This window comes from Capsicum annuum, chromosome 3 (assembly GCF_002878395.1).
Source record: "Capsicum annuum cultivar UCD-10X-F1 chromosome 3, UCD10Xv1.1, whole genome shotgun sequence".
Classification (NCBI taxonomy): domain Eukaryota; kingdom Viridiplantae; phylum Streptophyta; class Magnoliopsida; order Solanales; family Solanaceae; genus Capsicum; species Capsicum annuum.
Window position 1 is genome coordinate 186474367 of NC_061113.1, and position 13504 is coordinate 186487870.

Consider the following 13504-nt stretch of genomic DNA (forward strand, 5'->3'; position numbering starts at 1 on the left):
TAAATAATTTCTATGTAAAACATACTTTGCATATTTATGGTATATTATATCATACACCATAAATATATAAATATGCTTAGTATGTTTCTTTATACTTTGTATATTTATATATGTGTGTATATGGTATATACATGGTATGAACTTCATATATAACATACTTTGTATATTTATGTTATAAATATGCTTAGTATGTTTCTTAATACTTTGTATATTTATATATGTGTGTATATGGTATGTACATGGTATAAACTTTATATATAACATACTTTGTATATTTCTGTTATAAATATAATACTTTATATATTTATGGGTATAAATATAATACTTTGTGTATAAAGATACCAAGTATTATGTTATATAAAGGTAGCAGTTGCAGTTTAAGGTATAAATTTGTTAAATTAGACATTTTTTTTAATGAAAAATATGTATCACCGATTTATATTTTTAGCATATATATGGTATAAACTATTTATATTTGAATAGTATAATAAAGATGTATACAATATAATATATATAATCAAATTGAAAATGAGAATAATTTGTAGCAGCGGTAAACAATCTGCTACAATTTTATTAATTCCATAAATATAGAAAACGATTATCCATTATTAATTACACGACTATAATTCCTTAAACGTCCGTGTCACAACAGAAAAATTATTATTATTATTATATTATAGTAATTAGGATCATTAGCAGCAAAATAATGTCTTAAATAAGGGCGAAAATTAAATAAGGAGAAAAATAATGATGAGAGAGAAAAAGAGATATATATTAATTAGGATAACATTAAGTTTGAAATTATAATTATCTTATTCTTTAAAACTGCTATATACATAATATTGAAAAAGTAATGTATAAGGAGAGTTTTATGTAAAAATTTAAAAAATTGGAGTAATATGTAATAATAATAATAAAAGTTGGAATTGGAATTGGAAAATTGTGAAAACATCAAAAACTTGTTTTCCCTTTTTATAATTTTTTTTTGGAATTATTTTTCGAATTTTCATGGCCAAACACCATAATTTTCAACTTCGAAAAAAAATTCCTAAAAAAAGGAAAAATTTTTCATGCCAAACGGGTCCTAAGTTCATTAATCCTGAAATTTCTATTGTTTATACTAATATTTATACTCAAACATCACTATTTTCACTTTTATTATTAAAGTGAAATAATTTTTTTGAGTGAAAAAGTTTTTCATAGCCAAATGCCTACTAAGATCGAGAGAATAAATTTACACAACTATTTAGTAGTAGAGAGGCAAATATATATATTTTATATGATTTTTTAATTTAAAAATAAATTATTATTATATATGAACAAAATTGTTACAACTTATAATTAATTTCATAATCATACAGTAAAATATTTTTCAACTTAATACTATTAATTTACCAAAAGTACAATAAACACAACTTCATAACCAATCCATCACCACGTCTACAATTTTGCCTTTGAAATCCTACGTTCAAGATTTCACGGTCCCGGTTGGAAATTAGTCAATTACTACATTGACAAAGTAGCTGACTTCCCGTCCGGCAAACAAATTGATTGGTAATTACACATAGTATTTCACTGCTTCACTTCACTTCACTCATCCTCCCGCCAAACCCCATAACAAAGGTTTAAAGCATTTTCCCCAAATAAACCCTAGCCGGCTAGCCCCCAATTAACGGCTGCCGTAGAATCTTTAAGATGAGTTTCGCTGCGTGTAAGACAATGCATTGCCCTACCGGCATCGAGAATTGCGCGGCCGGCTTCATCACTCACTCAGCCGCCGATATCACCCCGCAAATTCAAACAGCTGACATCGACTCCGATTGGCCAGCCACTAAGCCACTTGGTCCCATCCCCAACCTTATTGTCTCTGCTGGAAACGTCCTTGAAGTTTACATGATTAGGGTTGAACGAGATGCTGCCGAAGTGAAACGTGGTGGCCTCATGGCTGGTATTTCTGCTGCTTCACTTGAGCTCGTTTGCAATTACAGGTATTTTTTCACTTTGAAATATCATTAAAAAGATGGTTTTTGGATATTTTCAAAAGGGCAGCCTTGTGCACTAAAGCTCTGGTTCAGGCCGGGTGAACCACAAGTGTTTATGCCACAACTATACTAGTTACCAGTTTTGGATATTTTTACTGTTTCAACAAAAGTTGTCTTTTTTGTTGTGTAACATGTGTGTAGGTTACATGGAAATATATATTCAGTGGGCGTGTTAACAGCAGGAGGAGTTGATGGTGGGAGAAGGAGAGATTCAATTATTTTATCTTTTGAAGATGCTAAAATATCCATTCTTGAGTTTGATGATGCCACACATGGGCTTCGGACGAGGTAAACAGCAGCTAATGCATTGAATAAGAGATGTGCCAAAACAACTGAAAAAGATGTCTAGTGGAATAGCCAAAACTGGCCAGGCACCACAGTTGTTAAATGAAAAAATTCGAACAAGAAAAGATAAAGTTATTGTTAATGTCTTGTCAAGGTGGTGAACTTTGTTAGCTTTAAGCAGTTATTGTGTTTTAGTAAACTCTGGGAGCTCCCCGATTTTCATGTCTATATGCATATCTTAATGGGCTCTTTAATAAAGATTCCAATCTCTGCAATTTTTCTATATTGCTACCTATAACTTGAGTTCATTGTTATACTTGCGCTTAAATTTTCTGCCTTTTTTTGGTTGGAGAAATTATAACTTTATTATTTTTATCAAAATTGTAATTTATGGGCTCTTTAATAAAAATTCCAAGCTCTGCAAATTTCTTATATTGCTACCTATAACTTGAGTTCAGTGTTATACTTGTTCTTTTCTGCAATTTTTAGTTGGAGAAATTATAAATTTATTATTTTATCAAAATTGTAATTAATACGTCTACCCTATGATTTCTCAAACCATTCAATTAAAAATGAAGTATGTTTGCCCATTATTTCCTGTTTCTTTACTATTTAAGCATGAAAAACTGAGAACTACATTGGAATTTCCTTTTCTTACCTTGTTCCAGCTCAATGCACTGTTTTGAAGGTCCAGACTGGTTCCATTTAAAAAGAGGACGAGAGTCATTTGACAAAGGTCCGATTATCAAAGTTGATCCACAGGGGAGATGTGCTGGTGTATTTGCTTATGAACAACAGATGATAATACTCAAGGCTGCTGAGGTTTTCTTTTGCTGTTTTCTCTCTCCTTTCCTTAGCTGACCTGAATGTTTTAAATTATCTAACATTTTGGATGATGCATCTATCCCATTTAATCCTCCTGAAACCCTAACTGTTCTGGATTAATCATGCTCACACCATTTACTTGCGGATATTGCTGGCATGCCTTCTTCCAATTTTCTTATTTGGAAGTTTCCATTATAGGCTAGTATGTCCAATCACCTGCTGAAATTTGAATCAAATTCCTGTATAATGTATTTTAACTGATTATTTTATTGGATTTTGCAAAGGGGCAGTTTGACCGATATTATTTATGAAGTTAGCTGTTTAATCTTCATACACAATACTAACAAAGAACTGTTTCAATCAAGTCAAAAAGAAACATATCTGGTGTTAGTTACTTTTGTTTTGTCAATGATCTGTATATTATTGATATTTGCTAGTAATTGAATGTATTGTTTTGTGTTTAGCATAGTCACCAAGGGGATGATGTAGTGGTTGAAGCATAAGAGTAATAATTTGGAGATCCCAAGTTTGAATACTATCTGCTATACTGGATGTGAGCCCATCTGCTCTAGTTTGGTGAGCAAGATTACTTGGGCAACCTGCTGCATGGTATTTAACTGAAAAGGGTAGAGGGGAGGGCCCATTATCCACCGCGTTTCGAACCGTGCTCCACGGCCCACGGGGATTTCTAGGCTTAAAGATAAGATCACTTGGGCAACTTGTGTTAGTTTATTGGACTTGTTGCCTGGTGGAGTAATCTTGGTGCACACAAGTTGGTCCAGATTCACCAATATAAAATTATGAATATCGTATTGAAGTGCTGTAATGTGCGGGAAATTTGTGGGTTCTTTTTGGTTAATTGAAAAGATCAAATCAATATGTCTGGATTATTCCTCTTTCTATCGTTGTGGTTTGGATTGTTGCAATTTGCTTATATTTTCGAGTGATGTATTCTGATTTCAGGTCAACTCTAGCTTAGTTGGTGAGGACAGTGCTTTTAGTGCTGGAGGGGCCTCAGCTCGCATTGAATCATCATATATCATCACCTTGCGAGATCTTGATGTGAGGCATGTCAAAGATTTCACATTTCTTCATGGTAGATATACCCTAGCTGCTTCTCCTGTATCATTTTGTATAATTGACTTTTTGGCTTCCCCATTGATTCTTATTGATGTGTAGAGAGCAATAGGGCAAAGTTGTGATTTTGCTAGCATTAAGAATAAAAATGAGTTTGAAAATTAGACAATCTTGGAGTTTTGTTTTTCCACAATGTATATAGTAATGCTCATTGTACATCTAATAAACTTTGTTATAACCTGTTGTAACTTCTTAACAGATACAGCAACTGGTCCAGCGTTTTTGTAATAGAATGATATATCTTGGCTGTGAAAGTTACTTCCATAGGCCCCTGGGTTTTGCTTAGTCATAAGAGTGCAACTTGTGATGTGTGGGTTAGGTGCATGTCACAAGAGTCTCAACCCTACTGCGAACCAAAAACATGGCATTTGAGTGGAAGAGGATAGAAGGGTGAATCCAATATCCTCTGAATTTAAAATTGTGTGCCAGCTGGCCATCGGAGATTACTTGGTCATAAGCTTTTTTCTTTTGATTGTTGTTGTCACAATGGAAATTGATTCAGATGAACTCTATTTGTCGAGAAGTAGAGTAATTGACTTCTATTTCTTTCATAATCTTGTTTTTTCCTATCTAATTATTTTATTGGCCAAATTCATTGCCCCCTAAACTTGTCCAGGTATTTCATTTAGACACCTCAACTAAAGACCCGACCTATTAAACACCTAAATTATACTCAAAATGTGCCAATCGAACACATATTTTCGAACTCTAAACAACATAAATTGCGTGAACGCCACTCACTATGATGTGGCAAAACCAACGAATAATAAAAGGCAGGTCAACAAAGGGAAAAAGTCAAAATTTGAAAAGAAAAAAAAAAAGGAAATGAGTTGAGCGAAAAAAAATCCGGTGCTCTTCCTTTCTGTCAAAGTTGCAGATCCGTAGAGATCAAAGGAACGTGTAAAGAAATTTTTGACAGTTAAGGCAGCAGCTAAAAATGGCTGAATAAAAAACTCTTGGTAAAATTCAGCCATTTTGAAACATGGGATGGTCCTCAAAACTCAAAATCTTCTTTGTCGACAAATTTCTTGTCGGAAAATTTGGCATGTTCAGCCATTCTGATAACAATGTGGGCCATACAATTCAAGCTCCACCATTTAATAACCCACCCACAAAACTCTATGTGCTTTCACAATGGAACATATTGAATCTTCAAAATCCTTTTTCCCAGCAGGCTTCGAGCAGATGATATGGCCAATCCAGTCATGCTGAGAAAACACCTCTTATTCATCTCTTTCTTACCCTCTCTACGACCCTCACCCATACAGTAAAATCATGTCTGAACTTAGGCCGGAATTTTGGAGAAGACCAGCAAAATTAAAATATTTTTAGCTAAATTTAAGTTTTCCTCAAGGTTATGCGCTCAAGCTCAGGTACATTACACGATATTTGCCATGTCACAGAAGTTTGCTCGATTGGTACAATTCAGGTGTTTAATAGGTCGAGTATTTCGTTGAGGTGTCTAAATGAAATATCTGAACAAGTTTGTGGAGCTGCCTATGTATTTGGCCTATTTTATTTTTCAACAGAAATCCATGTTGCCCTTCAAGTCTAAAGTTTGTCTTTTGTTTCCACCACCTTTAGTTACCCTTGTCGCCAGTTTGAACTTTGAAATGTGTCTTTATGCAGGTTATATTGAGCCTGTCATGGTTATCCTTCATGAACGGGAACTCACTTGGGCTGGGCGCGTCTCTTGGAAACACCATACTTGTATGGTCTCTGCCTTTAGTATTAGTACAACGTTGAAGCAACATCCCCTGATATGGTCAGCCGTTGTAAGTTGCAGTGATCTTGGTTTCCAGCATTGTTTATATATATTTTATTAGCTTGAAGTAGAGATAAAAGAGGCAACACAAAAAGGAGATTACTTCAGTAAGAGCTATTTCCCGATGATGACTGTATCAGAGTTCTTTCTTTTTGGGTTTTGGTGGGGGGGGAAATAAGGTCAATAATGCTGCTAAAAGATAAAAAGGCCTACCTCTTGTATTTCAGTGAGGTATCACTATAATTACACTTTGATGACGTTCTTCAACTCATAGTACTTATTTTGATATTGTTTGTCTTCCTCCTCCTTTATTTTGTTTTCTTTTTCTCCGTCTCCTTACATTTCCTTCCCTCAAAATATATTCCTCACATCAACAACTTAATAGAAGAGCTTTTGAGGGGACAAAGATGAACTTTGTAAAATCAGGAAGCAGTTTATTATCCCTTATTTCTTTTCGGCGCATCCATCAAGTACCAGTTTGTATAGAAGATTGGGTGAAGTTAGTAGGAAACCATTTTGTTTTGTAGTTTTCTATCTTTGGCGGTATACCTCTTGTATACAGATGCTTGTTTGTGCAAATGTTAATAAAACTTATTACCTTGTCAAAAGAAAAAGGGAAAAAACCTAAACCTGGGAGTAACTATGTTGTTGCCACCGATTAATCATTTTAACAACAACAACAAACCCAGCGTATGCCCACATAGTGGGGTTTGGGGAGGGTAAAATGTATGCTGTCCATACCACTACCTCCGAAGAAGTAGAGATGTTGTTTACGATAGACCCCTAGCTCAAGACAAAGGACAGTAAATAAAGTCGTAATAAAACATGAAACAAGATGGAATAACAGAAATAAGACACCACAAAGTAATACTATCCACTAACAAACCAAAGGCACCCACCACACTCAAACCCCCCTAACTAGAAGCTCCAACCTGTGGACACAACCCTAAGAGGCTAAGACTACTAACCCAGCTACACTAAAGCTTTCCTAACTACTGACTACTGACTACGACTCACCCACACACACTAGCCCTCTAATCTAATTCGCGTCCTCCTTCTAATCTAATTCGCGTCCTCCATACCTTCCTATGTAAGGTCATTTCCTCAGTAAGCTATAACTGCTCCATGTCACGTCTAATCACCTCCCTCTAGTATTTCTTCGGCCTGCCTCTACCTCTCCTGAAACCATCCAACTCTAACCTTTCACACCTACGAATTGGGGCATCTGTGCCCCTCCTCATCACATGCCCAAACCATCCCAGCCTCACTTCTTGCATCTTCTTCTCCGTCGAAGGCACTCCCACCTTCTCCCGGATAGTCTCATTCCTAACCCTATCTCCCCTAGTAAGTCCACACATCCAACACAACATCCTCAATTCCGCCACCTTTAATTTTTGATTTTTGAATATGGGAGTTCTTGATTGGCCAACACTCCGCTCCATACAGCATGGTTGGACGGACGACCACCCTGTAGAATTTGCCTTTAAGTTTGGGAGACACCTTCTTATCACACAAAACTTCCGAGGCGAGCCTTCAGTTTAACCATCCTGTCTTAATCTCGTCAATCTCTCCATTCCCTTGAATCATAGATCTAAGATACTTAAAATTATCCCTCTTACAAACAACCCGGGAATCCAACCTCATTACTACCTCATCCTCCCGCTTTAATTCATTAAACTTGCATTCCATGTACTCCGTCCTAGCCCTACTCAACCTGAACCCCTTGACTTAAGGGTTTGTCTCCAAACCTCCAATTTATCATCCCCCTCTCCATGTCTCATCAATCAGAACTACATCATCCGCAAACATCATACACCAAGGCACCTTTTCTTAAATACTCTGCGTCAACACATCCATCACCAAGGCAAACAAAGAGGGGCCAAGAGTCGATCCCTGATGCAACCCTGTTCCCTGAATCTCCTCCCACCGTCCTCACCCGAGTCTTTGCTCCCTCATACATGTCCTTAATCGATCTGATGTAAGCCACCGAGACCCCTCTCACCTCCCAGCATCTCCAAAGAACCTCCTTGGAGACTTTGTCGTATGCCTTCTCCAGGTCGATGAGCACCATGTTTAAGTCCTTCTTCCTCTCCCTATACTGCTCCACCAGTTTCCGCACTAGTTGAATTGCCTTTGTCGTCGATCGATCGAGCATAATCCAAATTGATTCTCAGAAATTAACATGATCCTTCTCAACCTTCGCTCGACCACCCTCTCCCAAATCTTTATAGTGTGACTCAACAACTTAATACCTCTGTAGTTGTTGCAACTCTGGATGTCACCTTTGTTCTTATATAAAGGAATCATAGTACTCCATCTCCAAGCCTCGGGCATTTTCCCCTTTTTGGAAATGCCGTTAAGCAATTCGGTCAACCACCTTAAACCCGCCCAGCCAATATACTTCCGAAAATCCACCAGAATCTTGTCAGGTCTCGTCACCCTACCTTTTCACATCCTGCGAATAGCCTCTCTAACCTCCTCAACCTTAAAATGTCTACAATCACTGAAATCCTGACACTCCTCTGTGTGCTCCAGCTCCCTAATACAATGTCGCTGCCTCATCATTCAAGAGTCTATGAAAATACTACTGCCATCTTCTCTTAATGTGAACGTCCTCCACCAGTACTCTGCCATCCTCCCCCTTAATGCACTTCACTTGGTCGAGGTCACGATCCTTCCGCTCCCTACCCTTAGCAAGCCTATACAACCTCTTTTCTCCGCCTCTCTCCTCTAATCTCGCATGCAAGCTCTCAAACGCTGCTAAATTAGCCACAAAAGTAAACCACATTTACGTAGCAATAGAACAATGAATTTGTTTTATTTTTGATTTGTTTCCCTTTATTTTAATTTTATTAAGTCTGTTAAACAGTAATTTTGAGATAAAGGTTCTACAGTGTGGACCACAAGATGATGCAACATGGCCTTGTAATGAAAATGTGATTCCAATATATCACGAGAGAGTTGATTTGGACAGAGGGTACTCAAAGGATGATGATTCAAATATATAACATGATACTTCACAAAAATATTTAAAGAGAATAATGCAAATGTACGTTACCTCTTTAAAGTGATTGTTTGGAATGTGGGATGGTATAAGCAAGGATATCCCATGAGATTATTTTATCCCACCTTCTATGTGGCACAGTAATCCCACCAATTTAGTACAAATGGTGGGATAAAATAATCCCAGGAGTAACAAATACCTCAAACCAAACATGGTTAAAGTCAATCCCCAAATTTTAATGTCCCGAAATTATTATCCTTTATCCCATGTACCAAATCATCCTTAACAGTACCATGGCATTTTTGTTCGGCAACTTTAGAAAATGTATAAAGGTGAACCTGCTGTTTCATTTTGTAAAGAGAACTTCAGCCTGCTGTTGGTTTCACAACATTTAATGCTGAGTTAAATGTCATATTAACTTTTAGTTTCTTTTATCGTTATTGCTTGCCATTTTCATTAAGTTTTTCTTCCCTCATGCAGTTTCAAAAAAAAAAAAAAAAAGAAGAAGGTTTTCCTCCCTCATTTTCTTCTTGCCTCTTCGACCCACACTGAACTTTGTCAATATGTTGTAATATCTCTTTTCAAAACTTTGAACATGCTCATTTTTGGTAACTGTCAAAGTTTGCTTGAACCTTACTCATTATAATTATATATTTCCTACAATGGACTTCATTTACTTTTTTTCTTCAGAATCTCCCTCATGATGCATATAAACTTCTTGCTGTGCCATCTCCTATTGGTGGAGTACTTGCAATTGGTGCAAACACTATCCATTATCATAGCCAGGTCTGTTATCTTCATGAGATTTATGCTCTGCTTATCCCTTCATGATATTTTTACAGCTTTTTTGGCTACTATGTTTCATGTTCTGACTTTGATCTGTCTATTTGCAGTCATCTTCTTGTTCGTTGGCATTGAACAATTTTGCCTTCATTGGTGATAGCAGGTTTTTCCTTGAGCTCTCACCTCTCAGTATCTATTCCCTCTCCCTCACTTTCCTTTTCCTTACAAAATCATCCACCCAAGCTTTCACTTCCCTTGGTGGTGAGGGGGGTTTGTCGTGGCCCATTCCATGCTTAAAATGAGAGGTTTTGAGTGGGAGTGGGACATAATGCCAAAATACCTCCATAACAAGGTGGCTTTATACAATGAAGATTCAAGATTTAATACTATACAAGCACCTCCCCCTCACCGCTTGCTGCAACTTCAGTCTATTCTAAAAATATATCCAGTTTTAGCTTCAGTTCTGTCTATTAGGGTCATAAATAACAGACAATCATGCATGATATATTTTGGTTGTTCATAAAAATGGAAAATAGAAAAAGGTTTTTCTTTCTGTCCATCTGAATACAATTGATATATGAGATTGTTAAGAAAATGGACTGTGGGCTAACTCGATCCCATAAAATAGCTCATGAGATGAGGGTTTTCACATGACCCAATTTCTGATCCTGTGCACCGGCACCTGTGCCTTAACTTGACCAAGCCGACCATCTTGGCTTTTCTTTCCTTCTTACATGTGAAACACTTTACACCCTAGTGTAGTTCTTAAAAAAACCTAAATATAATTTGATAAAATTATGTAATAATATAAAACTGCTTGTTCTTTCTCTTTTGAAATTGTAGCACTTTAGGTCAAAATATAAGTTATTCATATTCTATGCAACACTTCATGGAGAGCATAACCTAATTGACACTTGTCTATAAAGACTTTAACAAGAAACTGCCGGATTGCACAGTACTATGACTTCCTGTCTGAAAAGAATGCATCTTGGGCATAACTCAACCCCAAAAGCTAGCTCATGAGGGGGGATTGCCCAAGTCCATATAATGAGATGAAGGACCCTTTAACCCATTGATGTGGGACTCCAATACCCCCACACGTCCAGTATTGAACATTGAACATCTGGAGCTTGGACAATATAAAATGGGGGCCCAACATCGAAAACGATGAATTGGGTGGGGCCGATTCTGATACCATGTAAAGAATGGATCTTGGACCTAACTCAACCTCGAAACCTAGCTCATGATGGGAGAATTGCCCAAGTTCATATAAGGAGACCAAGGACCTTTAACCTACTAATGTGGGACTCCAATACTGTCTAATCTCCTCAAAATAAACAACAACATACCCCGTGTATTCCCACAAAGTGGGTTTTTCTTGGAGGGTAAAATGTACGTAGTCCATATCACTACCTCAAATGAAGTAGAGGCTGTTTTCGATATCACTACCTCAGTAAATAGATAAAAGAATATGAAGAAACATGAAATACTCCAACAAAAAAAGCAACACTCACCAACCAATATCTGCTGGAGTGAGGGAATGTCTTGACTTGTAGCCTGGTTGTTTGCAAATCCTGTATCTACATTGACATAAGCCAATGTAAGTCCCAAGTAAATGGTAAACATATACCGTCTGTTATACTTTGGGTACGTATATGCCCCCGCAGCCTATGTTTTGGGCTGCATATGTCCTTTACCCAAACAACGGGACACATGGCTTAATCATATGGATTTACCCTATTTTTATTTATTTTATTCGAATTTAAATAACCCACCCAATTTAGACCCGAAATTAAATTGGGTTTAAATTTAATTTAATGTATTAAGTTCGAATGCATAAATTTTGGATTAATGTATCCCTTTTACAAAAGAACAACCACCACCTACTTGAAAACCCATCTCCGGTAAAACCACACCCCTAATGCTAACCCATCTCCGGTGAAACCACACCCCCAACGCTGCCTTTCTCCCTCTTTCCGGTGAAACAACCAACTACCACCCCTCTCTTCTCCTTCTTTACGTCGGAGAGCCACCGTCTCCTCCGTTCATCGCCACCGGAGCTCCAAGCTCTGGTTAACAGTTGGCCAAACAGCTCCACCACCACCACCTCAAACAATAGCTCCGACGAGCTCGTTGAACCTCCAAACCACCACATTGCCTCCATCCTCCATCTTATCCCACAAACAAAAGCAATCAGATCCACAACAACAACCACCTGAAATTTAGACCCAATAGCTTAATTTAATGTATTAATTTCGGGTCTAAATTGGGTGGGTTATTTAAATTCGGATAAAATAAATAAAAATGGGGTAAATGCACATGATTAAGCCACGTGTCCTGCCGTTTGGATAAAGGGTATATACAACCCAAAACATAGACGCTAGGGGCATATACGTACCCAAAGTATAACGGAGGTATATCCGTACCATTTATGATAGTTCAGGGGTATATTTATCCTTTTTCCGTATCTATAAATCTCTTGTTCATCCTTCTTTACTCAAGAATCTCAAGTTTATTAATTCTGGGTTTCATGTAAGATTCTAACTTTGTAGTGTTTTTCATATCCTAACACAATTTATTATCTCAACTCATAACAACGTTTAAATATGGAGTGAGGACATTGCCTTTTGGTTCAAAATCCTAGCTTTGCTCCTTTTTCCAAGGATTCTAATGTTAGGGCTAGTATTAGAGCATTGTAATTACATCAAAACGCCATTAAAAACTTACCTCGATGATTGGAAAAGTTTTGGGATGAAAGAATGACTTCCAAATCGTGCCCTAACCCCAAAGTTTAGTTTTTGATCCAAAAATCCCGGTTCAACACTTATATATACTTTCCCAGGTGCGCTGTTGCACAGTTTTGGCAGAGAGCTGCCTCTGATGCTCTCTCTTGTGCGCTATAGCGGAGTCAGTGCGCAGAATGGTTAGTGTCTGGTAAAATAACCATAATTTTCATCGGAATGCCCAAATAATGAACGTTTTGAACCGTTGGAACTAAACTTCAAGGTCTATAATTTGCATATATCATCCATAGCCATATTCTTTCTATTATTAGAGTAGTACTAGTTTAAAGGTAGGTCGTATGCGATCTTGAACATTTTTTTTCCATATTTTGTTTCCGTTGACCTTCCTACCACTCCAAATGTCTTGCAACACACATAATATTGTTTTTCACATACTCCAAAGTCTTTGATACCCTTGTGTGGCTCTCATACACCTCCAGGCTTCCTTTATCACTTTATTAAAGTTATATTTAGCTTGAAAAACATCCAAAATTATGGGGCTTTACAAGGATTGCCAAAAACTATATAAGAAGACACCAATCCATGGTGTTGACCAATATGGTACTCTTTGACATACTCCATGCACTTATAGGCATGGAAATCTTCAGTATGGGCAACATAGCATAGGGGCCCAACATTGGGTCAACCAAGAACATGGATTTGTAGGGATGGGTCTAGCTTTGCCACCAAGTAATGAATTAAATCTTGAGCATAACTCAGCAATAAGCTAGCTCATCAGGTGATGATTGTCCAAAACCATTCGATCGTTGTATCCTCAACAGATGTGGGACTCTAAAAGATATAATGGTCTTGAAAATGGCGGTTTTTTGTTTATTTGCTGCACATAAGGCCTAATTCTCATAGCTAGTGTATGCATTGG

The 13504-nt window shown here is 37.1% G+C and overlaps 1 protein-coding gene across 2 annotated transcripts in view; it reads left to right on the plus strand.

Annotated features, from left to right (window-relative positions):
* The first annotated feature begins 1418 nt into the window (after positions 1 to 1418).
* Positions 1419 to 13504, plus strand: part of LOC107863382 (cleavage and polyadenylation specificity factor subunit 1) — a 39751-nt gene continuing 27665 nt past the window's right edge. The window contains exons 1-7 of one of the 2 annotated variants that reach the window (XM_016709275.2): positions 1419 to 1988; positions 2184 to 2330; positions 2996 to 3149; positions 4116 to 4248; positions 5919 to 6064; positions 9749 to 9844; positions 9952 to 10004. In XM_016709275.2, coding sequence (XP_016564761.2) covers positions 1696 to 1988; positions 2184 to 2330; positions 2996 to 3149; positions 4116 to 4248; positions 5919 to 6064; positions 9749 to 9844; positions 9952 to 10004 — 1022 coding nt within the window. In that variant the 5' untranslated portion in view covers positions 1419 to 1695. Of the gene's footprint in view, positions 1989 to 2183; positions 2331 to 2995; positions 3150 to 4115; positions 4249 to 5918; positions 6065 to 9748; positions 9845 to 9951; positions 10005 to 13504 lie in introns of those variants that run through there. The other variant, XM_047408521.1, reaches the window with a different exon arrangement.